The 24,253-nt window shown below is 37.0% G+C and overlaps 1 protein-coding gene and 1 pseudogene across 1 annotated transcript in view; one reads left to right on the top strand and one right to left on the bottom strand.

Moving 5' to 3' along the window:
• The window catches only part of PIGX (phosphatidylinositol glycan anchor biosynthesis class X), a gene marked incomplete at its 5' end in the record, with an annotated part of 34,305 nt that overhangs the window by 240 nt on the left and 9,812 nt on the right, over positions 1 to 24,253 (top strand). Inside the window, 2 exons of the mRNA XM_027581836.2 lie at positions 2,409 to 2,472; positions 17,414 to 17,555. Coding sequence (XP_027437637.1) covers positions 2,409 to 2,472; positions 17,414 to 17,555 — 206 coding nt within the window. The remainder of the gene's footprint in view (positions 1 to 2,408; positions 2,473 to 17,413; positions 17,556 to 24,253) is intronic.
• Positions 12,240 to 12,891, bottom strand: LOC113918837 (annotated as a pseudogene).

Here is a 24,253-nt window from a genome sequence, read left to right as displayed (position 1 = left end):
ACCTGGGGGAGGTTAAAAGCAGAGGCCACGTGCTTCCCACCCTTCCCACCCTACAGGCACTGCTCAGAGGCTTCTCTTGGGTCTCTGGAGAGTCTGGCTTTGTCGTTCAGAGGTAGTATTGGCCGTACTATTACTAAAATACCGTGAGTGAAGTACGGCGGTCAAGTGTCTTGAGATGCATGAAGCTTGGGACCCCCGAGGGGACCAGCAAGGCCGCAGTGCCCTGTGGGGTGTGAGAATCCCAGTCCAGAATAGAGAGACTGACGGGGTAATGGCGTGGGAAGGGGAGGACAACTAGTTTTGCTTTACAAACTTTTTGTAATAGACTGGATTGGGCTGGAGCTTCTCTTATGACTACCGGCTGGGCAAGCGAGTTGATTCATTTCTTTGGGCCCAAGTTGATGGGCCGCAGTGCTGTGCTAGGTGCTGTGGGTCCAGCGCTGAGCTAAATACGGCCCCAACCCTCGTGGAGCTTGCAGAGTAGTGGGGAAGTGCCGTAGTAATTACAATAAGGAAAGTCAGTACAAATTAGGTAAGTTCCTCCATCTGTAAAGTGAGGATATTAGGCTATGTCAGTCACAGCTTTTGTGTCTTCACATATTAGGTTTCCAAATTTATTTGAAGTATTAAGCCAAAATGAATTTTTAAACAACTGGATTTGGTGATCTCTAAAGACTCTTCCAGCCCTGGTATTTTATGATTAAAAAGAGGTCAATTTCCAGAGCCAGTTCAGGCCACAGTAATCAAAGTAATATTTAAGAGGAAGAACCTTGAAGGTCATTCAGATGCAACATTCATTTTGAAAATGGTATTTTTGTTTTAAAAATCATAAACAATCTATTTGCTATATTGTTTGTAAATTAATTTCTACCATCCCAAGATGAATGTGATTCTGTAGTGTATATCCCAATAGAATTTAAGCCTATTAATCTGACCTTTTTTTCCTAATTTAACTCATAGGTAGATATAAATCCTTACTTTCCACCCCTATTAAAATTAAACATAATGAAACATCTAGATTTGTAAAAAAAGATACTCGAAGTTGTTTTTTGGAAATGATTATATATGCTTCTCTGAAGCAAATAAGGATTTTTTTATAATAGATAGGAAAATGGAAATACCTTGGGCTTTAAAACTCTGGCAAATCTTGCTTCTAATCAGTAACTTACTTAGTGGTATGGCCTAGAACCAGTTAGAAGTGTTTATTAATCAGAGTTTCCTCCTGTGTGCAAATGGCAGTAATTTTGCCTGCATTTTGCTAGGTTGTGAAAGTTAAAACATGTGAAAGCCCCAAGTAGAGGGTTTGTCATATGGATATCATTTAATAAATATTATTTTTCCATACTTTTTTCCTTCCCTTGTATATTTCAATGTTTTCATTTTCATATTTTTTCATGCATCTTTTCAGGAATAAATCTAATAGACTTAGCAATACACAATAATATATGGTTTTCTTTGTGTTTGCTCTAATGTTCTTTCCATGCACTTCCAGCTTTTGAAAATGGAGTAAAGGTCCATAGCAAGATACCTGGCAGAGTTGATGGTCATCAGTAACTGAATTATTTATTTATTTATTTAGTTAGTTAGTTAGAGAAAATCTTAGGCAGGCTCCACACCCAGCACAGAGCCTGAGATCATGACCTGATCCAAAATCGAGAGTTACATGTTTAACTGACTGAGCCACCCAGGTGCCCCTGAATTTTTAATTTTATGATGCTGACATCGAGTAATAGTTTTAATATCTGACTTCTGCATTGTGTCAGTACAGTGCGATTTGGGGTTATTCTAAGTTTATAAAGGAACCCTTTGAATCTTTCACAAGCCTCAGGTTTTTGTTTCTGTTTTAAACCTTCCCAACAGCTCCACAAGGTATAATTGTACCATCTTCTCAGTTTTGTAGGTGTGGGTGGTAGAATACAAAAGTTGGCAGTATGTATCTGAAACATGGTTTCAGTGAACCAGGATTAAAACTTGAGTTTTCCTGGCTCTTTAGCCATTCTGTTCCTTTTGGTGTCCTGGGATCATCTGAATAAAACAGTATTAATGACAAACACTTACATAGAGCTCTTACTATGTGGTAAGCCCTGTTCTACGTGCTTCTTATTAAATTCTCATGACAGATAGCAGAGAGATAAACTATCTTGTCCAAAGTCACATAGCTTTAAGGGACAGACTCAGATTTGAAACTAGGCAGTTTAACTCCAAAGTCAATGTTCTTAATGCCTAAGCTATATTAGAAGTAGCTTTTTAGATAGCTCAAATTGTTTAAGTTTTAAAAGCTTTTGTTTTGTTTATAGGTTGGTTAGATTTTCCAGGCAAGTAAAGCCTATTCAAACAATTTTCTAATTATTTAAATATTCTTTCATTGAGTGCTTATTTTATTTTAAGAAATCTTCTGGTTCTTATAGGCATAAGGGCCACTTGTTCAGAAATTATTTTGAGGCAAGAAGTTTTGAAAGATGGTTTCCATAGGTAAGTTGCCCACTGACTTTTACTTATGTCAAAATACTGTTTCGTATAATTTAGAGCAAAAAATCAACAGCTGGAAAATGGATAAACTGAAAATCTCTTACTTTCTTACACGTTATAAGTGACAGATTTATCATCTGTGGTACACAGTTTGAAATAATGATCAAAATAACAGTAGAGGGGTGCCTGGGTGGCTCAGTAGGTTAAGTGTCTGCCTTTGGCTCAGGTCATGATCTCAGGGTGCTGGGATGGAGTCCTGTGTCGGGCTCCCTACTCAGCCAGGAGTCTGCTTCTCCCTCTGCTTGCCACTCTCCCTGCTTGCACACACACACTCTCTCTCTGTCAAATAAATTATTAAAAATAAATAACAGTAGAGAAGAGGAGAAAACAATTGTGTATTATTTACCATGCATGTGTATTTTTTTAAAGATTTTATTTATTTTTGAGAGAGTGTGCGCATGAGCACGAGTGGCGGGAGTTGGGGGGGCAGAGGGAGAAACAGACTCCCTGCTGAGCAGGGAGCCCAATGTGGGACTCGATCCCAGGACCCCAGGATCATGACCTGAGCTGAAGGCAGGCACTTAACCGACTGAGCCACCCAGGTGCCCGCATGTGTATTTTTAATATATATAACATACATATAGCCAGATTTACTTAATCTTCACAATGGTTGTGAGATAGACGATACCTTTCTTGTTTTTCATTTGATCTTAGCCAGAAGGCCAAAAAGTGATTCCCTTTTTCCTTTTCAGTTGAGAGAAGTAGGGTTCAGAGAATTTAAATAATTTAGTAGAAGTTAGGGTGGTAGGGCTCTAACTCAAATTTATGACTATCATACTCCAAAGCCATGCTCTCATGTACTAAGATATTATATCACCCTAAATCACTGCTTCTGATTTATAAGACTTGGTTCCAAATGACCAAGCTGTTCCCAAAATAGAAATTATTCTCGGGCAACCCTCTCAGGTCCCCTTCCTCTTTGGGAGCTTTGTATTCTATCATTCAATAAACTTTACTATCGCTCAATAAACCTTGCTTTGCTTCCCACTTAAAAAAATTCTCAAAAATGAATATTTGCTAGTATTGAAGATATTTACAAGACTAATAAAAAGTTGTAGAAACTGTTCTGTAAGAAAAGTTCCCAAACTTTAAAGCTTTTCAAGGTAATTAATTTGAAATGATTCTGATATTTGATATACAAAATCTGATACATTTATTTTTTAAAATTGCTGCATTTTATAAGTCACCTTAAACTGAGACATCTCACTCTCACTCTCTTTAAAGTTAGCCTACATGTGAATGGCTAGGAGGTATAGTAGAAAAAACTTGGGGTTTGTTTTGTTTTGTTTTTTAACTCAGATTTGGGCTCAGAGTGTAGCTCTATTATTTAGTAACTCTCGGCCTTAGTCAAGCTTACTTAAATCTTTGCCACCTTACCAGTAAAATTAGATAATGATAGTATTTCCTCACTAGGTTCACGAGGATTAAATCTGAGAATATATGGGAAGTCTTTTAATGTAGTGCTTATCACATAGTACATCCCCAGGAAATGTTAGCTCTTATTACAAACAATGAGATAGATGATCAAGTTGGGCAATACAGTTTCAGAGAAAGAGGAGATGTGACTATAAAGTAATAAAACTGATTTTGGGAGGGAAGTCACTTCTAAAAGGAGTTTTTGACTGAGTTTTAGACAAATTTTAAGCAGTGTCAGGGTAGTTATGCCAAGGTTATAGCTGCTTCTTTTTTTTTTAAGATTTATTTGAGAGAGAGCATGCATGCAAGCGGGGGGAGAGGCAGAGGGAGAGAGAATCACAAGCAGACTTCCCATTGAGCACCATCCCAGGACCCTGGGATCGTGACCTGAGCAGAAATCAGAGTCTGATGCCCAACCGACTGAACCACCCAGCACCCATGCCAAGGTTATAGCTTCTGTCTTTAGAGAAATTGGGATGTATTCTCAAGAGAAATAGGAAATACTAAATAATGCAAATTTGATAGTGTAATTATAAGTGACTCCAGTGAGGAAGAAAGAAGTTCCTGAAGAGGCTATCGTGACAGCAAAAGTAGCTGTCCAGTTAGAAGTACTGAAGGTAAAAACCAGGACATAAAACCAAGGATGAAGAGTGACAGAACCCGTAAGAATAGATTCAGAAACTAGAAATCTCAGTTATTGGAGACCTTCAGAAAAATGCCAGTAATCATTTTTTAAAAAGGCTTTTTAGTTATGTTTAGAGTAGGTGTAGTCTTGCTGCTAGGGTAGAGGAAGAAACATTAACAGATTATAGAAAGTAGAATTTGTTAGCTTTTCTTATTTCTGTCTTCTTGGTCAAGAAGAATTACTTCCACCCTGGAGAGGGTCAAGCAGATATTGGTAGGAGGAAACTGAAGTGCAGAATATGTAAGGGAATTATATAAAAGGACCTTACTATTATGAATGAGTTTAGGGTCTCCCTTCTGTGATGATCTATAGTTCAGTGCAGTAGAAGAATTTGCTTAAATGATTGCTGAACTTCTGTTTGTAATCTTTGGATAATCTGGGGGTTAGTTGATGTAGCTTTTGGGCAAAATTCTAGCCCAGATTGTTAGAAGGATGGTTTGTGAACGCAAAAGAGGCAGTGGTAGTCTCTGGGAACTAGCATGAATTTACGACAAATTTTTGTCCTATAGATCCACTAGATAGATCAAAGAAGTGCTGTAGATGTAGTGTATCTGATCTTCTGCAAGACTTTTTATGAAGTTTTAACATGTTGTATTTGTGAACAAGATAAAGAATGTGAACTGAAAGATAAAACAGTTGAATGAGTTCATAAAGATCAACAGAGTTATCCAACATGTTCTGATTAATAGATTGAATGTCATCTTGGAGGGAGGTCCTGAATAGTCTCTGTCTTTTTAAATATATATATTTTTTCTAATTATAAAATAGAACATGTTCATAAATACATATGCATTATCTGGAAGAAAAGATATTATAGGTATATTCTACTTTTATAGAGGAAGAGTGATATAGTGGCTAAGAATGTGGGCATTAGAGTAGAACTATTAGGGTTTGAATCCTGGCCCTTGGATAAGTTAGTTTCTCAGTGCTTCGATTTTTTCTTTCTTTTTCTTTCTTTTCTTTTCTTTTTTCTTTCTTTCTTTCTTTTTTTTCAAGGAGGGAAAATATTTTTGTTTCCTCAAATCCTTTTGGATTTAATTTAATTTAAATCCTTTTGGATTTAATTGATTTGCATATTCTATCCTTAACTTTTACATCACTAGAAATATTTTTGGATGAAAATAGAATATAACAATGCCACAAATATTATTCAAAATTCTTTCAATGAATACAAATTATTAGGAAAATAAAATGCTATGTGTAAAATTACCTCAGGCTACTTGGAAGAATATAAGCAAAAAAAAAATCCAAAACAACTCTTTCTCTACATAGCTGCTCTTAATAGTCAATTCTTAAAATTGCTGCTGTGTTCTAGAAGCAATGAATCCATAAAAATTTATTGATTGAGAACCAAAACCTAATATCATACATTTATATAAAGTCTCAAAGCATTTCCCCATACCTTTTGAGTCAGAAGTAACAATTTTTCTATAAAGACTGTAACACGGGTGTTTTAAACTTGGTGCTTTGTTTTCTTACAGGTAAAAGAGGAATTATTATAGTACTATTTCATAGTGATTTTTTTAAAGATTTATTTATTTATTTTTGGGGGGAGGGGTAAGGGAGAGGGAGAGAGAGAGAATCTCAAGCAGACTCTGCGCTGAGCATGGGGCCTAAGGACCCCGAGATCATGACCTGAGCCGAAACCAAGAGTCGGTCTTAACTGACTGCTCCACCCAGGCACCCCTCATAGTGATTTTTTAATCAACTTCACTGAGTTTTGACAATTCTATATACCCATGTAACCACCACCCCAATCAAAATATAGAGTATTTTCATCATCTCCAAAAATACCCATGTGCTGCTGCTTCGAATTACTCTCCCTCACCCATACCCAGACTCAGCTAACCACTGATCGATTTTCTTTAACTATATAGATTTTCTAGAATTTTATGTAAATGAAACCATACAGTATATCTTTTTGATATCTCGGTTCTTTCACTCAGCATTATATCAGTGAGATTTATCCATGTTCTGCATGGCAGTAATTTGTTCCTTTTTGTTGCTGAGTATTAAATTTGTTTATCCATTCACATTTTTATGGCATTGGGGTCATTTCTAATTTTGGGCCATGATAAATAAAGCTATAATGAACATCTGTGTACAAGCCTTTATATGAACATGTTTTCATTTCTGTTAGGTTGCTGGGTATATGGTAGGTGTATGTTGAACTTAAGAAACTGCAAAACTGTTTTTCAAAGTGGTTATACTGTTTTACATTCCTATGAGCAGTAAATGAGAGTTCTGTCCCTGCCACATCGTTGCCAACACTTGGTATGGTCAGTCTTTTTAATTTTAGAGATTCTGGTCTGTGTGTTGTGGTAACACATTGTGGTTTTAATGGGTATTTCCCTGATGACTAATGGTGTTGAGCATCTTTTCATGTGCTTTTTGGCCACTGGTGTATCTTCCTTTGTGAAGCGTCTGCTTAAATCTTGTCTACTTTTATTTAATTATTTAATTGATATATTTATTTTTAAGATTTTATTTGACAGAGAGAGAGAGAGAGAGAGAGAGTGTGCACAAGCAGGGGGAGTGGCAGAGGGAGAGGGAGAAGCAGGCTCCCCGCTGAGCAGGGAGCCTGACATGGGGCTGGATCCCAGGACCCTGGGATTGTAACCTGAGCCAAAGGTAGATGCCCAACCAAATGAGCCCCCCAGGTGCCCCAAATCTTGTCCATTTTTAAACTGAGTGGTTTGTCATCTTATTATTGGGTTGTAAGAATTCTAATTTTTAATTTATCAATTTTTTCTTTTATAGTTAGTGGTTTTGGTTCTGTGTAAGAAATCCATGTCTGTTTCAAGATCATTGAAATTTTCTTTTAGAAGTGTCATCTGGGGCAGTCCTGGATGGCTCAGTCAGTTAAGCATCCAACTCTTGATTCCAGCTCAGGTCTTGATCTCAGGGTCGTGAGTAGAGCCAACATAAAAAATAAAAAAAGAAAAAGAAAGTGTCGTATGGGGTGTGATCCATTTTGAATTAATTTTTGTGTGTACTATTAAGGAAGGGTTGAGGTTAATTTTTTTCCTTATGGATATCCAGTTGATCCAACATCATTTGGTGAAAGGATTATTCTTTCCTTAACAAATTACCTTGATACATTTATTGGAAAATTATTTACCTTATATGTGAGGATCTATTTGTGCACTCTATTATGCACAAACATTTGGCAAACTGGCGCAAGGCCAAACCCTGCACATGGCCTGTTTTGTACCACTCTTGAACTAAAAATAAAAATGATTTTTACATTTTTGAAGGTTGTTGTTGTTGTTAAAGGCAAAGAAAAATATGTAACAGAAACCTTATAAGGCTCACAAAGCCTAAAATATTTACTGTTAGGACCTTTACAGAAAAAGTTTGCCAACCCTTGATCTCAACGTCCATCCATATGCCAGTAATTACTACCTTGATAACTGTAGCTTGAAATTACGGCTTCAAAACATCTAAATGCTTCAACTTTTTTTTCAAAGTTGTTTTGGTTATTCTAGATCCTTGGCAGCTCTGTATAACTTTTGGGATCAATTTGTAGATTTTTTCAAAAAAGCTTCATGAAATTTTGATTGGGATTCTGTTGAAATTCTTGATCAATTTGTAGAGAAGTGACATGTTACTGTTAATGAGTAGTCCAGTGCAGCATATGGCATCTTCATTAATTTAGGTTTTATCAACTTATCTTTAACAATACTGTGACTTTTAGAGTATAAGTCTTATGCATCTTTTGTTAAATTTACCTCTAAGTTGGGCAGCTGGGTGGCTCAGTTGATTAAGCATCTGACACTTGGTTTTGACTCAGGTCATGATCTCATGGGTCGTGAGATCAAGCCGCTGCTACCCACCCCCCACCCCTCCCAACTCCTGACTAGGCCCCTGCTGAGCACGGAGTCTGCTTAAGATTGTCTGTCTCTGCTTGTACCCCCACTCACGCATGTGCATGCACGTACATGTCCTCTCTCCCTCTCAAATAAATAAATAAATAAATAAAATCTTTAAAACCAAACAAACAAAAAAACCAGGCGTCTGGGTGGTACAGTTGGTTAAGCACCTGGCTCTTGGTTTTGGCTCAGGTCATAATCTCAGGACAATGAGATCAAGCCGAAAGTCGAGCTCCATGCTCAGTGGAGACTGCCTGAAGTTCTCTCCCTCTTCCTCTGCCCTTCCCGCTTGTGTTCTTTCTCTGTCTCTCTCTAAAATAAATAGATCTTAAAAAAAAATTTTACCCCTAAGTGTTTCATTTTTTTTTTTATGTAAAAACTATTATTTTAAAGTTTTTATTTCTGCTTGGTTGTTGCTGGTAATAAAATACAGTTGATTTTTGTACGTTGATATTGTACCCTAATTCCTTGCTGAGATCACTTATCAATGCCTGTAGCTTTTTCATGGATTCCTTAGGATATTCTACATAGATGATCATGGACTTGTGAAGAAAGATAGTCTGTATGATTTTTATATCCTTGGGCACCTGAGTGGCTCAGTCGTTAGGCGTCTGCCTTCGGCTCAGGTCATGATCCCATGGTCCTGGGATCGAGTCCCACATCGGGCTCCCTGCTCGGCGGGAAGCCTGCTTCTTCCTCTCCCACTCCCCCTGCTTGTGTTCCTGCTCTTGCTATCTGTCTCTCTGTCAAATAAATAAAATCTTTAAAAAATAAAAAAATAAAAAAAATAAACAACTCTTAATATTGCAGAAAAGTAGTAAACATATATGGAAACTACAGTGTAGTACCCTACTTACAGTACAGTTGAATATTGAATTTAAAATAAGTTTAAATGTACATTGTGCATTGAATTTATTATATCCAAAGGGAACAAAAGCCCCCTTTTTAAAAAGTTTTTTATTGTGTTAATCACCATACATTACATCATTAGTTTTTGATGTAGTGTTCCATGATTCATTGTTTGTGCATAACACCCAGTGCTCCATGCAGAACATGCCCTCTTTAATACCCATCACCAGGCTAACCCATCCTCCCACCCCCTTCCCCCCTAGAACCCTGTTTGTTTTTCAGAGTCCATCGTCTCTCATGGTTCGTCTCCCCCTCCGATTTCCCCCCCTTCATTCTTCCCCTCCTATCTTTTTTTTTCTTAACATATATTGCATTATTTGTTTCAGAGGTACAGATCTGTGATTCAACAGTCTTGCACAATTCACAGTGCTCACCATAGCACATTACCCTCCCCAATGTCTATCACCCAGCCACCCCATCGCTCCCACCCCCCCCACTCCAGCAACCCTCAGTTTGTTTCCTGAGATTAAGAATTCCTCATATCAGTGAGGTCATATGATACATGTCTTTCTCTGATTGACTTATTTCACTCAGCATAACGCCCTCCAGTTCCATCCACGTCATTGCAAATGGCAAGAGCTCATTCCTTTTGATGGCTGCATAATATTCCATTATATATATATACACCACATCTTCTTTATCCATTCATCTGTCAATGGACATCTTGGCTCTTTCCACAGTTTGGCTGTTGTGGATCATTGCTGCTATAAACATCGGGGTGCACCAAAAGCCCCTTTTTAACCTCTAAACAAAATCAGTAGTAAGTAAACAGATTCACAGACATCTGGTTTGTTTCATTTTTGTTGAAGAGCTTACATGTTTGCTGGAAGTGCTATTCATTAAGATGCATTTATCATGGGGCGCCTGGGTAGCTTAGTCGGTTAAACGTCTGACTCTTGATTTCGGCTCAGGTCATGTTCTCAGGGTTGTGGGATCAAGTCCCATGTCGGCCTCATGCTGGGTGTGGGCCTGCTTGAGATTCTCTCTCTCCTTCTCCCCCTCCCCTCTCCAAAAGATGCATTTATCAGTTTCATATTCCTAAAGCTAGCTGTGGTTACATTTGATTTAAGTCTATTTTATTTTATTTTTTAAAGATTTTATTTATTTATTAGAGAGAAAGATTGAAAGAACACATGGGAGGAGGGGCAGAGGGAGAAGCAGACTCCCTGCAGAGCATGGAATCATGGGATCATGACCTGAGCCAAAGGCAGGCATTTAACTGACTGAGCCACCCAGGTGCCCTTAAAGTCTATTTTAAAAATAACAGGACTGGTGGGGCATCTAGGTAGCTCAGTTGGTTGGGCAGCTGCCTTTGGCTCAGGTCATGATCCCAGAGTCCTGGGATCGAGCCCCGCATCGGGCTCCCTGCCTGGTGGGGAGCCTGCTTCTCCCTCTGCCTCTGCCTGCTGCTCTGCCTATTTGTGCGTGCTCTCTGTCAAATAAATCTTTAAAAAAAATAACAGGACTGGTTATAGTTTAGAATGCACTGATGTTCATTTTCTTCACCTGAAGATATCGGACTATTTTCTTTTTCTTTCTTTTTTTTTTTTTTTAAGATTATTTATTTGTCATTGAGAGAGAGCGCGTGAGCGCACAAGCAGGGGGAGCGGCAGGCAGAGGGAGAAGCAGACTCCCCACTGAGCGAGGAGCCCGATGCAAGACTCAATCCCAGGACCCCGGGATCGTGACCTGAGCCGAAGGTAGATGCTTAACCAACTGAGTCACCCAGGCATCCCTTGGGACTATTTTCTTGTGAATTGTTTTGTTTTTTTAAGATTTTATTTATTTATTTATTTGAAGATTTTATTTGAGAGAGAGATAATGAAAGAGAGCACAAGCTGGGAGGAGAGGGAGAAGCAGGCTCCCTGCTGAGCAGGGAACCCGATGTGGGGCTCCAACCCAGGACCCTGAAATCATGACCTGAGCCCAAGGCAGCCACTTAATCTACTGGACTACCCAGGCATCCTTTAAGATTTTATTTTTAAGTAATCTCTGCATCCAACATGGGGCTCGTGATCAAGAGTTGCATACTCCACTGACTGAGCCAGCTAGGTGACCAAGTTAATTTGTTAAAATGTGGAATATATGCTTTAAATATAGATACTAGGAGAAATTACTGTTTGTTTGAATTACTGTAGCAAAGTATAAGTATCTTTAGAATCTCCTTTTTAAAAAATAATGTTTTTGCAAAGCCTAAATCAATAAGTACCAAGTCTTTCATAGACTTTTTCATAGAACTGTCTGGTTAACTGAGGTTAGTTTGTTAGATAGTCGTTTGTTAGATCTCTGGTGATGAGAAATGATTTCCCCTAACCTTCCAATAAAGCGAGTAGACACACACAGCTTTCATTTTCTCCTATTACTGAAACAGGCAGAGGGACACATGCATGTTATTAAAAATTAAGTTCAAAACACTTAAAATACTTCTATAGTAGAAATTTGAGGGGCACCTGGGTAGCTCAGTCAGTTAAGTGTCTGCCTTCGGCTCAGGTCATGGTCCCAGGGTCCTGGGATCGGCCCCACATCGGGCTGTGTGCTCAGCAGGGAGCCTGCTTCTCCCTCTCCCTCTGCCTGCCTGTCTACTTGTGATCTCTCTCTCTCTCTGTCAAATAAATAAATAAATCTTTAAAAAAAAAAAAAAGAAATTTGACTCGGGGCACCTGGGTGGCTCAGTCCCTCTGCCCCTTCCCTCTCACCGTTCATTCTCTCTTTCTCTCTCTCTCTCTAAAATTAACAGATAAATTAAAAAAAAAAAAGAACCTTGACTATCATAAGTCTCTTTTTGGAAGTTATACTGGACTGGGTAAGTGCACCAATTTCACTGTTACTTACGTTTAGGAAGCAGAAGAATATTCTAGCTAGCTCAAAAGGGAGGTTTAATTACACTGACCCCTGGTAGGCTGTGTAGGTTCAGTAAGTTCTACTTTTCTCTGGCAGAATTTGCTCCTGGATTATGCGGTTCATTATTTGGCACCTTATTAGCTATTATTGTAAATATTTCATTCACATTCATTGATGTTTTAGCTGATGTCTCTGTGAATAATAAACTTGTCATCTGCATAGCACTGTGCTTCCTGGAAATCTATAGCTCTTTTATTCTAGGTCAGCTTTGTTTCCTGGTAAAGCTATGACAGTGTTGGGACTTGCTTGCCTCTGAGGTTCTTTAACCCAGTGTTTTGCTCTTGCAAAGGACTCCTCATTTGAGCTCTCCTCTTCACCTATGGCTGACTGAGCTCTTCTGTAGTACATTGGTGCTATAGGCTATAGTATCATTCTCGACCACCTGTATTGCGTATTTCAGACTTCACTGTTGTATTATCATGATAGACAGCTTGGGTTGCAAAAGCAGCCACAGTGGTACTATCTTGAAACCAGACTTGATTAGCCAACAGCAGACTCTCCCAGCAGTATTGGTTTCAACTGGCATATTTTATTTACAGTATTTGGCCTGTTGGGTCTTGTTGCTCCTCAATTGGCCATGTCCAAATTTGAAAGAAGTCCCTAATTTCAGTCTTCTAAATGAATTTCCAGGATGTGAGGTATCCATTTTTTTTTTCTTTCTGGAGGTAAAGAAACCTGAGATTACATAGGCAGCCGTGAAGCCAAAGCCTTCTGGCAGCAGATCCCAGGCATAGCCAGAGGAGACTGAGTCTGAGGCTGTGGCTTTGGTCAAGGCCATGTCTCCTCCTCCTCTTGATTTCTTACTTAATTCCATGTGGTTAGAGACTATACTTAACATGATTTCAGTCCTTTGAAACTTCTAGAGACTTTTTTAATTGCCCAAGCTTAGTTTTTCTGTAATGTCCTTTTGTTTGGTAGAACATTCTATAAATGTCAGATAAACTTGATTGAAGGTTGTTCATTGCTTTCTGTATCCTTCCTGCTTTTGTACTTATTCTATCCATTATCGAGAGAGGGGTATTAAAATCTCTGGCTGTAATTGCAGATTTATCTATTTATCCTTGAAGTTCTCCCAGTTTTTGCTGTGAAATAAAATACATGAATATTTTGAAGCAGTGTTTTTTAGGTGCACACAGTACATTTAGGATTGTTATATCTTCTTGATGAATTGATCCTTTTATCTTGGTTTAACGTCCTTTTTAATCCCTGACAATATTCCTTGTTCCGAAGTCTGCATTTTTTATGTTAATGTAGCTACTACTTATTTTTATTATTAGTGTGTATCTTGTAGACAGCATAAAAATTAAGTGTTGCTATTTAACCAGTCTGTCAGTCTCTACATTCTAATTAGAGTGATTAGACCGTTTACTTTTTAATATAAATGTTGATTTGGTTGGTTTGATTTAAATCTACCCATCTTGCTACGTTTTTTCTATTTGCTTTTCTTTTTTTTCTTTTCTTTCTATTTTTAGAGAGGGAGAGAGAGGGGGAGGAGGGGTAGAAGGAGAGGGAGAGAGAAAGTCTTGAGCAGGCCCCTCACTGAGCACCGAGCTTGGAGCTTGACTCCAGGCTTTATCCCACAACCCTGATAACATGACCTGAGCCGAAATCAGGAGTCAGCTCAACTGAGCAACCCAGGCGCCCCTCTGTTTGCTTTTCTTTTTGTCCTAGCTAATCTTTTCTCTCTTTTCTTGCCTTATTTTTGATGAATTGAGTATTTTTTAAGCATTCCACTTTATCTCCGTTTTTGGCTTATTAATGATACTGCTCTCTTTTTTTAGTTGGTTGCTTCAGGGTTTACAGTGTGCAATTTTAACTTATCATAGTCTACCTTCCAGTGTTATTCCATACTATGAATAATGTATAAATCTTAGAATAGTTCATTTCTTTCTCCTATCTTTTATGCTTTTGTTGCCATACATGTATCAACTTTATATTTTACTTATAAGCCCCGCTACTGTTAATATTTTTCTTTTGAATAGTCATGTATTGTTTTCATTATTATTTCATTGTGAAGCACCCATAACATGACACTTACCATTTTTAAAAAATTTTAAGTAGGCTTCACACCCAACATGGGGCTTGAACTCATGACCCTGAGATCAAGAGTTACATGCTCTACCAACTGAGCCAGTCAGGCATCCCCCATCTTAACTATTTTTAATTGTACACTTGGGTGGCATTCAGGACATTCACTTTATTGTGTTACCATCACCACCATCCATTCACAGAACTCTTTTCATCTTGCAAAATTGAAACTCTACTTATTAAACAGCCCCCCATTCTCCCCTTCCCCCAACCCCTGGCAACCAGCATTTCACTTTCTGTCCTTCTGAATTTGACTACTCTCAATACCTCTTAGAAGCAGAATCATACAGTATTTGTCGCTGACTTATTTCTCTTAGCATAATGTGCTCAAGATTCATCCATGTTAATTTTTTGTGGAATCATCATCCTGTTTTCCTTAGAGGCTGCACCAGTTTACATGTCCACCAGCAATGCACAGGGTTCCAGTTTCTCTATCAGTCACATTTTAAAGCAATAAAAAATAAGAAAAAAAGTTCTTATATTCACTCACATACTTACCATTTGCTCCTCTTTCTTGTAGATCCCTGTTTCCATATGATAACATTTTCTTTCTGCCTGAAGAATTTCCTTTACCGTTTCTTGCAGTGACAAATTCTCTTAGTTCATATTTGTTTTAGTTTTTGTTTTGCCTTTATTTTTGAAGGCTTTTCCTTTTGGATATATAATTCTATATTGGTAGCCTTTTCTCATTTAATACTTTAAATACTTTGTCCCATTGTCCTCTGGCTTATTCTTTGTTATTCTCTATGTTTCTTTTTCCTCTAATGGCTTTTAAGATTTTTTTTTTTTCCAGTGACTGGATGATAGTATATCTTGGTGTGGTTTTCTTTGTGTTTATCCTGCTTGGGATTTGTTGAGTTTCTTAGATTTATGGGCTTATAGTTTTCATGATATTCAGAAAATGTTCAGCCATTATGTCTTAAAATATTTTTTCTATTACATTCTCTATTTCTAGGACTCAAATTAGATATATATATTAGACCACTTGATATTGTTTAAAGTCACTGAAACTGTTTTTCCCCCCCTCCCCAATTTTTTTCTCTATTCTTCAGTTTGGATAGTTTCTGTTGCTTTGTCTCCAAGTCACTGATCTTTTCTTTTGCAGTGTCTAAATGCTTTTACTCATATCTGGATAGTTTTTTTTTAAATTTGAAATCGTGTTTTTCATCTCAAAGTTGCATTTAGTTCTTTATATATATATATAAAATATCTTCTCTTTCCTTCACAGTGTTCATTTTTTTCTTTAAACCTTTGAACATGTTGGGCATATTTAAGAAGACTTTTAATGTCCTTTGCTAATTTTGTCAATTCTGTCATTTCTTTCTATTGAATGGTTTCTTTCTTGGTTATTGGTCACATTTCCCTGCTCCTTTGCATCTTTAGTGACTTTTTAACGATTTTATTTTTTTTTTTAAGATTTTATTTATTTGAGAGAGAGTGAGAGAGCCAGAGAGTGCACAAGTGAAGGGGTGGGGCAGAGGCAGAAGCAGACTCCCCACTAAGCAGGGAGCCTGACTCAGGGCTCAATCCCAGGACCCTGGGATCATGACCTAAGCTGAAGGCAGACCTTACTGACTGAGCCACGCAGGTGCCCCTATTTATTTATTTTGGGGGGGGGAGACCGTGCCCTTGAGGAGGGGGGAGGAGAGAGAAGATCCCAAGTAGACTCTGTGCTGAGGGTGGAGCTCAACTTAGGGCTTAGTCTCACGACTCCAAGATCATGACCCGAGGCAAAACCAAGAGTTGGATGCCCAACTGACTGAGCCACCCAGGCACCCACATGTTTAGTGACTTTTGATGTGATACTGAACAAAGTGAATGTTGTAGATATGAGCGTTTTTGAGTGTGTTTGTCTTATTTTTTCTGTTGGCAATTAAGTTACTTGTTTACATCAGCTTGCTCCTTTTAACCTTTTTTTTTGTATAGGTTTAAAATTAAAGTGGCCTTTACTGCAAGGCTAATTTAGCTGCTAAGGTCTTACTCTATTGGTATCTCTACCAAAAGCTGTGATCTCTGGTTGGTTGAAATGCAAATATCTCCCAACTGTGTGTGAAATTTTAGAATTTCTCATTTTTCAGTTCCCTGGTTGTTCTTTGCCCAGTCTTTTGGAGTTAAACTTTTCTCATGCTTTTCTTAGTATTCAACAAAATCTCAAGGGGAGTCCCATTCAGATTTATAGAACTCTTTCTACATAGTTCCTTCCTCTCTGGAATTTAGCACCTTGACTTCCAGCCACTTCAGTCTCTCTTAAATTCTGTCTCTGTTTTATAATTTAAGCAAAACCACCATGTTGTACTTTGGATTTCCTTCCCTGCATTTGGTCCCAAATGTGCCTTCAGACAGAAATCTGGGACAGTTACACATTTAGGTTTATAATCTATTTCAAATTATTTTTTTAAAGATTTTATTTATTTATTTGATACAGGGAGAGAGCAAGCACAAGCAGGGAGAACGGGTAGACAGGGGAGAAACAGGCTCCCTGCTGAGCAAGGATCCCGATGTAGGGCTTGATTGACCTGAGTCCGATGTGGGGCTCAATCAACCTGAGCCGAAGGCAGACACTTAGCTGACTGAGCCACCCAGGCACCACTCTATTTCAAATTAATATTTGTATATGGCATGAGGTTGATGTCAAGGTTCATTTTTTTCTGTATAGATACCTATTTGTTTCAGTACCATTTGGTGAAAAGACTCTCCTTTCCCCATCAAATTATGTTGGCACCTTTATTGCCATATAAATATATGTGTGTCTATTTTTGGACTATATTTCTTTCCATTGATTGTTGTCTGTTTTCATACTAATACTATAATGTGGCTCTTGATAAGAATTTATGAAAGATCTAATGAGTGGTTCTGACATGAAATAAATACTTCATTTGACTTTATGATGTTTTGAAAAATAGATTTTGAGTTTGAATTTGAAATAGTGTTTCCACTAACTTGAATGCAGTGTTATGCTATGTCATTTAATAATTGAATGAAGAGATATATTTTAAACTTACTTGTCTTACAGAGACCTTTTAATAAAAGTGAAATTTGGAGAAAGCATTGAGGACTTACAGACCTGCCGACTCTTAATTAAACAGTACATCCCGACAGGACTTTTTGTGGATCCGTATGAGTTGGCTTCATTACGAGAGAGAAACATAACAGAGGTACAACTATTAGAGGATTTTTTTGAGAGAGAAATTATTTTAGGGATGCTATAATTTGGATTAGGAAAAAATAATAGACAAGACAACATTGTATTTTTTATTCATTTTGTTAAGGTGTGTAAAGTAACTTTTCTTTTTTTTAGGTAGGATGAGAGCATTCTTTAAAAAGTGAGTGATATGTGTCAAACTTGTCAGTAATAAGCCAACTAAACTGAGCTAGTTAAATGCTTTTTGTTAGAATGGTTCTTAGTTTCATGACTAAGAAAATTATATGTCTTTGAGAAGATTAATGATCAATAAATACTGCTTCAGCAGCATTTAACAGTATTGTTTGAGTGACATATACATGAACACCTGTATAATTTGGATGTCAGGAAAGGAAACTGATACTATTGGCTATCTGTATGTCAGATATCTTCTTTTTTTTTTTTAAGGAAGCAAGGTAAAATTAAGCATTAGAGAAAGATTATGAACCATACCCTTTGCATAGATCAATCTTTATAACAACCGTAGAAGTATTATTTCCCCATTTTATAGATAAGGAAACTGAGGCACAAAAAGGCCAGGTAACTTATCCAGGATCACACAGGTAAATAGAAGAGCCAAGAGATAAATCCAGGGCTGTCTAATTAAAAAGTTGTTGCTCTTTCCAGAAATGAATTTTATTCCTTAGTTAACGGGGTCTCTGACTTTTGGTAAAAATCACTTGGGGCCACTTTTTGTGCAGATTATGTCTTCCTGGGAAAGCTTAATTCAGTAGGTCTAGATTGGACCCCAAAGTGTGTTTTAACAACTCAGATGATTCCTATTAAGAAATTTTGGGAAGCACCGTCTTTATTCTTAAGATTATAATCTATATGTGAATATAAAAGAGGCAAAATAGGTATACTTGGAGTCATTTATGATGACAATTTATTTCTAATTGTGGTTTAGGCCAATTTCTTCACGTATTTTAATTATTTAAATTTTTTTTGAATAGGTAATTATATTCTCATGGTTCAAAATTCAAGAGGTATAAAAAGGTGTACAATGATGAGCTTCCACCTATCTCAGCCCCCATTCACCAAGTTTCTTTGTGTGTTCTGGGTTTTTTTTGTACATATATAGCAGTTTAGATAAACAGGTTCACATATATGGCAGTCTCAGTAAATATATACATGTGGAAATACCTCATTGCTTTTTTTTCCTCATTTCTTTCTTTCCTTCACTGAGTCATGAATTCTGAATGAGGCTTTTAAAATTTTAAATAATAGATTTCAAATTTAAATGTGGTTCTTGGTTTGTAGTGACATGGATTGGAATCATATTTAAACCTACTTAATAAAATTGCCTACCATGTTTTAAGAAAATGGAATTTTTTTGCATAGGAGTACCCAAAAAGAGATCACATGCCCCCCTCTTGGGATAAGATTGGGTATGTGCAGATTAATTGTAACAAGAAGACTGGGCAGGCAAAGGATGTCACTCTGGATTGATTGACAAACTTCTCTTTATCTTAATTTTCTGTTTCCTAATCTTCTAATCCCTAATTATAAGCCTTTTAAGTGAATTTACTTTTTCATATCAAATAGATGTCTCATTTGTGACACATAAATAATTAGAAGTTGATTTCCTGATATATGAGATGCTATTTCTTTCTGCCTAGCTGTTGAGACTGTGGCCTGATTCTTTGTGCAGAGAAACTTTGTCTCAAGAAATGGTATTAAATGATGAATATAACTGGATAGAAGGAAATTTTTATATAGGGAATGATTGATACTTATGTATGTAGATTGAGATCTTGACTATTCCATGAGATAAAATTTGTGACTGCAGCAGATAGAACAATGGGTTCAAATTAAATGAGTGATGGTGGCAATAAAATGTTTTGTAAGGAGTTTGTGATGGTTTGTGAGCAATTTGAAAATAAAGACAAGCCTTAAACAGAGTCACCATGAATAAGGCACCTCAAATGAATCTCACTTCATTTTTAGGTAGGGCTATTTGATATATTTAATCAAAATATCTCACATTCTTTGAAAACAGCATAATATTAGATTGAAGCATATGAAGTTGCTGTTCTTTCAGTCAAAATGGAAATGCTATGTTTTTGAAATCATAAGTTTTACTCAATCAAAATGTGTAGTATTAGGACTTATCCCCTGACCAAGTTGGAGGACAGGGACCAGATTTACTCTCCCACTTGAAACAACCAAGTATTAGACAAAATATATGAAATAATGGAAAAGATCATTGAATATCAGGCAGTGAGGGCAATGATATCTGAAATAAATGGAAAACAAATAAGATGAGCTCTAGGACTGTCCCAGCTTATTGCCTTGGAGAGTTTTCAGGCTGTAGTATAGGGAGCAAGAACCCAAGCAGAGCCTAGTGGACTTCTTGAGTTGATGAGATGAAGGTGAAATTCTGGGAAGACCAAGGTCACCAGAATTCACAAGGCAGTGTAGCAGAGAGAAGAGAATTGCAGAGATAACTCCAGAGATCCATAAAAGGTTCCCCTCAAGTACATAGTTGAGTATTGATTGGTGCATGTGTGTGAGGAAACTACTTGCTTCTGGGAAAAGAACCATATGAAAATTTAGAGGTTACAGTGTCAGACACTCACATAGGGCCAGTAGTAGTGTCTGTTCCCAGCAACCATGCTAGGAAAAGCCTCATAATTCATTGGGCATTAGGTAGAGTAAACAGAAGAACTTTTACTCGGTAGTGGGGGATATTTAGCCCTAGCCTGAACATAATGGCATTCCTGTTTAACAAATCATAAAAGCACGACCTTTAAAAAGTCAAACTGTAAGTAACTTTACTGCATACAAGCAAAGCTCAAGAATACTTATAGGAATACAGAAATATCCAGCATCCAACAATATCAAAATCACAGTGTCTTGATTTTAATAAAACATCAGATGCAAGGATGGGAGAAAATATAGCCGGTAATGAGGAGATAAATAAATCAATCAAAACCAATCCAGAACTGACCCAGATGTTAGCATTGGGCTATGAAAAGTTATTATAACTGTATTCCATATGTTCAAAAAACTAAGTATAGATGTGGAAGATATGTAAAAGGACAACATTAAACTTGTGAAGATTAAGACTACAGTGTATGAAATAGAAAATATTCTGGATAAAATTAATGGCATTTTAAACATTGCAGAAGAAAAGATTAATGGACTTGAAGACAGTAATAGAAGCTACCTAAAACAGATTTAAAAAAAAAAAAAAGAAACATAAAAAGTGAATAGAGTAATAGTGAGTTGTGGGACAACTTCAAGTGGCCTACTATACCTGTATTGGACTATCTTGAAGAGATATCTCTACCCCCTTGTTCCTTGCAGCAGCATTCACAGTAGACAAGCTATGGAAACAGCCTAAGTGTCCATCAACAGATGAGTGGATAAAGAAAATATGTATGTAAATATATACAGTGGAATGTTATTCACCTAAAAAAAGAAGAAAATCCTGCCATTTGCTACAAGCTAAGTGAAGTAAGTCAGACAGAGAAAGACAAATACTGTATGATCTCATTTATATTTGGAATCTAAAAAAAACCTGAACTCATAGAAACAGAGGGTAGTTTGGTGGTTGCCAGAAGCAAGAGTATGGAAGAAACAGGTGAAGGTGGTCAAAGAATACAGACATCCAGTTATAAGATGAGTAAATTCTGGGGGTCTAGTGTGTATAGCATGTGACTATAGTTAACAATAGTGTATTGTATATTTGAAAGTTGTTAAAAGAGTATACTTTAAAAGTGCTCATCGGGGGTGCCTGGCTGGCTCAGTAGCATATGACTCTTAATCTCAGGATCATGAGTTTGAGCCCCATGTTGGGTGTAGAGATTACTTTAAAAAGTAATAAAATAAAAGTTTTCACTGTACACACGCACACACACATGAGAAGGTAACTATGTGTGATGATGGTTGTGCTAACTAACCTTACGGTGGCAATCATTTTGCATTATAAACGTATTTCAGATGATTATGTTGTATGCCTTAGACCTATACAATGTTATATGTCAATTATATCTCAATAAAGCTCAGTGTGGGGGGTGGGGTGGGGAAGGTATGATTGGAATCTCCAAGGAGAGAAGAGGGAAATGGAGATGGAAAAAAATATTTGAAGAAATAATGGCTGAGAAATTTCCAGATTTGATGAAAACTATAAATCCACATATCTAAGATGCTCAAGTACCAGAAACATGAAGAAAACTATACTGAGGTACATGATACTCAAATTGTTTAAAACAATGAGAATGAGAAGTGCCTGGGTGGGTCAGTCAGTTAAGTGTCTGACTTTGGCTCAAGTCATGATCTCGGGGTCCTGGGATCGAGCCCCATGTTGGGCTCCATGCTCAATGGGGAGTCTGCTTCTCCCTCTCTGTCTGCCCCTCTTCCACCTTGTGCTTTCTCTCTCTTTTTCTCTCTCAGATGAATAAAATCTTTAAAAAAAAAATAAAACAATGGGAATGAGAAAAAGATTAAGTTATTTCAACTCCAGTTAGTTAACATACAGTGTAATATTAGTTTCAGGTGTACAAAATGGTGATTCAGCACTTCCATATATCACCCAGTGCTCATTATAACAACTGCACTCCTTAATCCCCATCACATGTTTAACACATCCCCCCACTTACCTCCTTTCTGGTAGCCATCAGTTTGTTCTCTGTAGTTAAGAAATCTGTTTCTTGGTTTGCCTCTCTCTCTTTTTTTCTCTTTGTTCATTTGTTTTCTTTCTTAAATTCCACGTAGGAGTAAAATCATATGGTATTTGTCTTTCTGTGACTTACTTCACTTAGCATAATACCCTTCTAGCTCTGTCCATGTCATTGCAAATGGCAAGATTTCATTCTTTTTTATGGCTGAATAATATTTCATTATATTTATATACTACATTTTTTTTTTAAGTAGGTTCCCTGTCCAATGTGGGGCTTAACCTTACAACCCTGAGATCAAGAGTCACATGCTCTACTACTGACTGAGCCAGCCAGGCACCCCTGCATCTTCTTTATCCATTCATCAATTGATGGATACTTAACACTGTTTCTATAATTTAGCTATTGTCGATAATGCTGCTGTAAACATTAGGGTGCATGTATCCCTTTGAATTAGTATTTTTGTATTCTTTGGGTAAATACCTAGTAGTGCTATTGCTGGATCATTAACATTTTGAGGAACCTCTATACTGTTTTCTAGAGTGGCTACACCAGTTTGCATTCCCACCAATAGTGCAAGAGGGTTCCCCTTTCTCTACATCCTTGCCAACACCTGTTGTTTCTTGTGTTGTTGATTTAAGCCAGAGAATGAGAAAATTTTAAGTGTCAAGAGGGAAAGAAAAACATGTAAAATATAAAGGAACAAAGATAAAAGATAACAGATTTCTTGTCAGAAATAATGCAAACAAGAAAACAGTACAACACCATCCTTAAAGTCTTGAAAGAAAAAAACATGTGAATTTTAAATTCTGTATGCAGTGATGATATCTTTCAAAGTGAAAATGAAATAAAGACTTCAGACATCTGAAAGAATTAATCACCTATAGACCTCCACTATAAAAAATGTTATAGGAGGTCTTTCAGGTAGAAGGAAAATGATACCAGATAAAATCTATATCTACACTAAGGAGAGAAGAGCACTTGAAATGATAACTACATGGGTAAATATAAGACTTTTTTCCCTCTTATTATTTAAATTCTTTATTTACAAGATAATTGACAAAAATAATATAGCATTTATACCATATGTAAAAATAAAATACGTGACAACAAATATCACAAAGTTGGGAAGGAGAAAATGGAAGTATACTTTTGTAAGGTTGTTACACTAAATGTGAAGTAGTTTAATATTACTTAAGGGTAGGGGCGCCTGGGTGGCTTAGTCGGTTAAGCATCTGCCTTCTGCTCAGGTCATGGTCCCAGGGTCCTGGGATTGAGCCCTGCATTGGGCTCCTTGCTCAGCAGGGAGTCAGCTTCTTCCTCTCCCTCTGCTGCTCCCCCTGCTTGTGCTCTCTCTCTCTCTCTCTCTCTCTAATAAATAAAATCTTAAAAAAAATAAAAAATATATCATTTAAGGATAGACTGTGCTACATTAAAGATATTTACTGTAAACCCTAAAGTAACCATAAAAATAACAAAGAGTTTTGGGGTGCCTGGCTGGCTCAGGTGGTGGGGCAAATGACTTTTGATCTCAGGGTCATGAGTTCAAGCCCCACATTGGGCCTAGAGCCTACTTAAAAATAATTAAATGTTAAAAAAAGCACAACAAGGAGTTTTAGCTAATATGCCAGCAAAGCAGATATAATGAAATTATAGAAAACATTCATTTAATCCAAAAAGCAGAGAATATAAAAGGAACAAAGAATGGATGTTAAATATAGAAAATAAGATGATAAATATCAACTTAACCATATCAGTAGTCACATTAAATGTAAATGTCTAAATATCCCTATTAAAAGGCAGAGATCATCAGATTGGATAAGAAAGCAAGATCCAACTGTATGTTGCTTACAAGAAATGAACAGTAAATTTTAAAAGAAAAGATATAATGTGTTCACACTGGTCAAAAGGAAGCTGAAGTGGCTATATTAATTTTAGGTGAAGGGGATTTCAGAGCAAAGACTATCACCAGAGCTAAAGAAAGTCATTTTGATAATGGGATAAACTCATCAGAAGAAAATAATAACCATAAACGTTTATGTACCTAATA

This window comes from Zalophus californianus, chromosome 1, assembly GCF_009762305.2.
Source record: "Zalophus californianus isolate mZalCal1 chromosome 1, mZalCal1.pri.v2, whole genome shotgun sequence".
Taxonomy (NCBI): Eukaryota; Metazoa; Chordata; class Mammalia; order Carnivora; family Otariidae; genus Zalophus; species Zalophus californianus.
The sequence above is the reverse complement of the archived record's forward strand: the minus strand, read 5'-3'. Positions and strand labels throughout refer to the sequence as shown.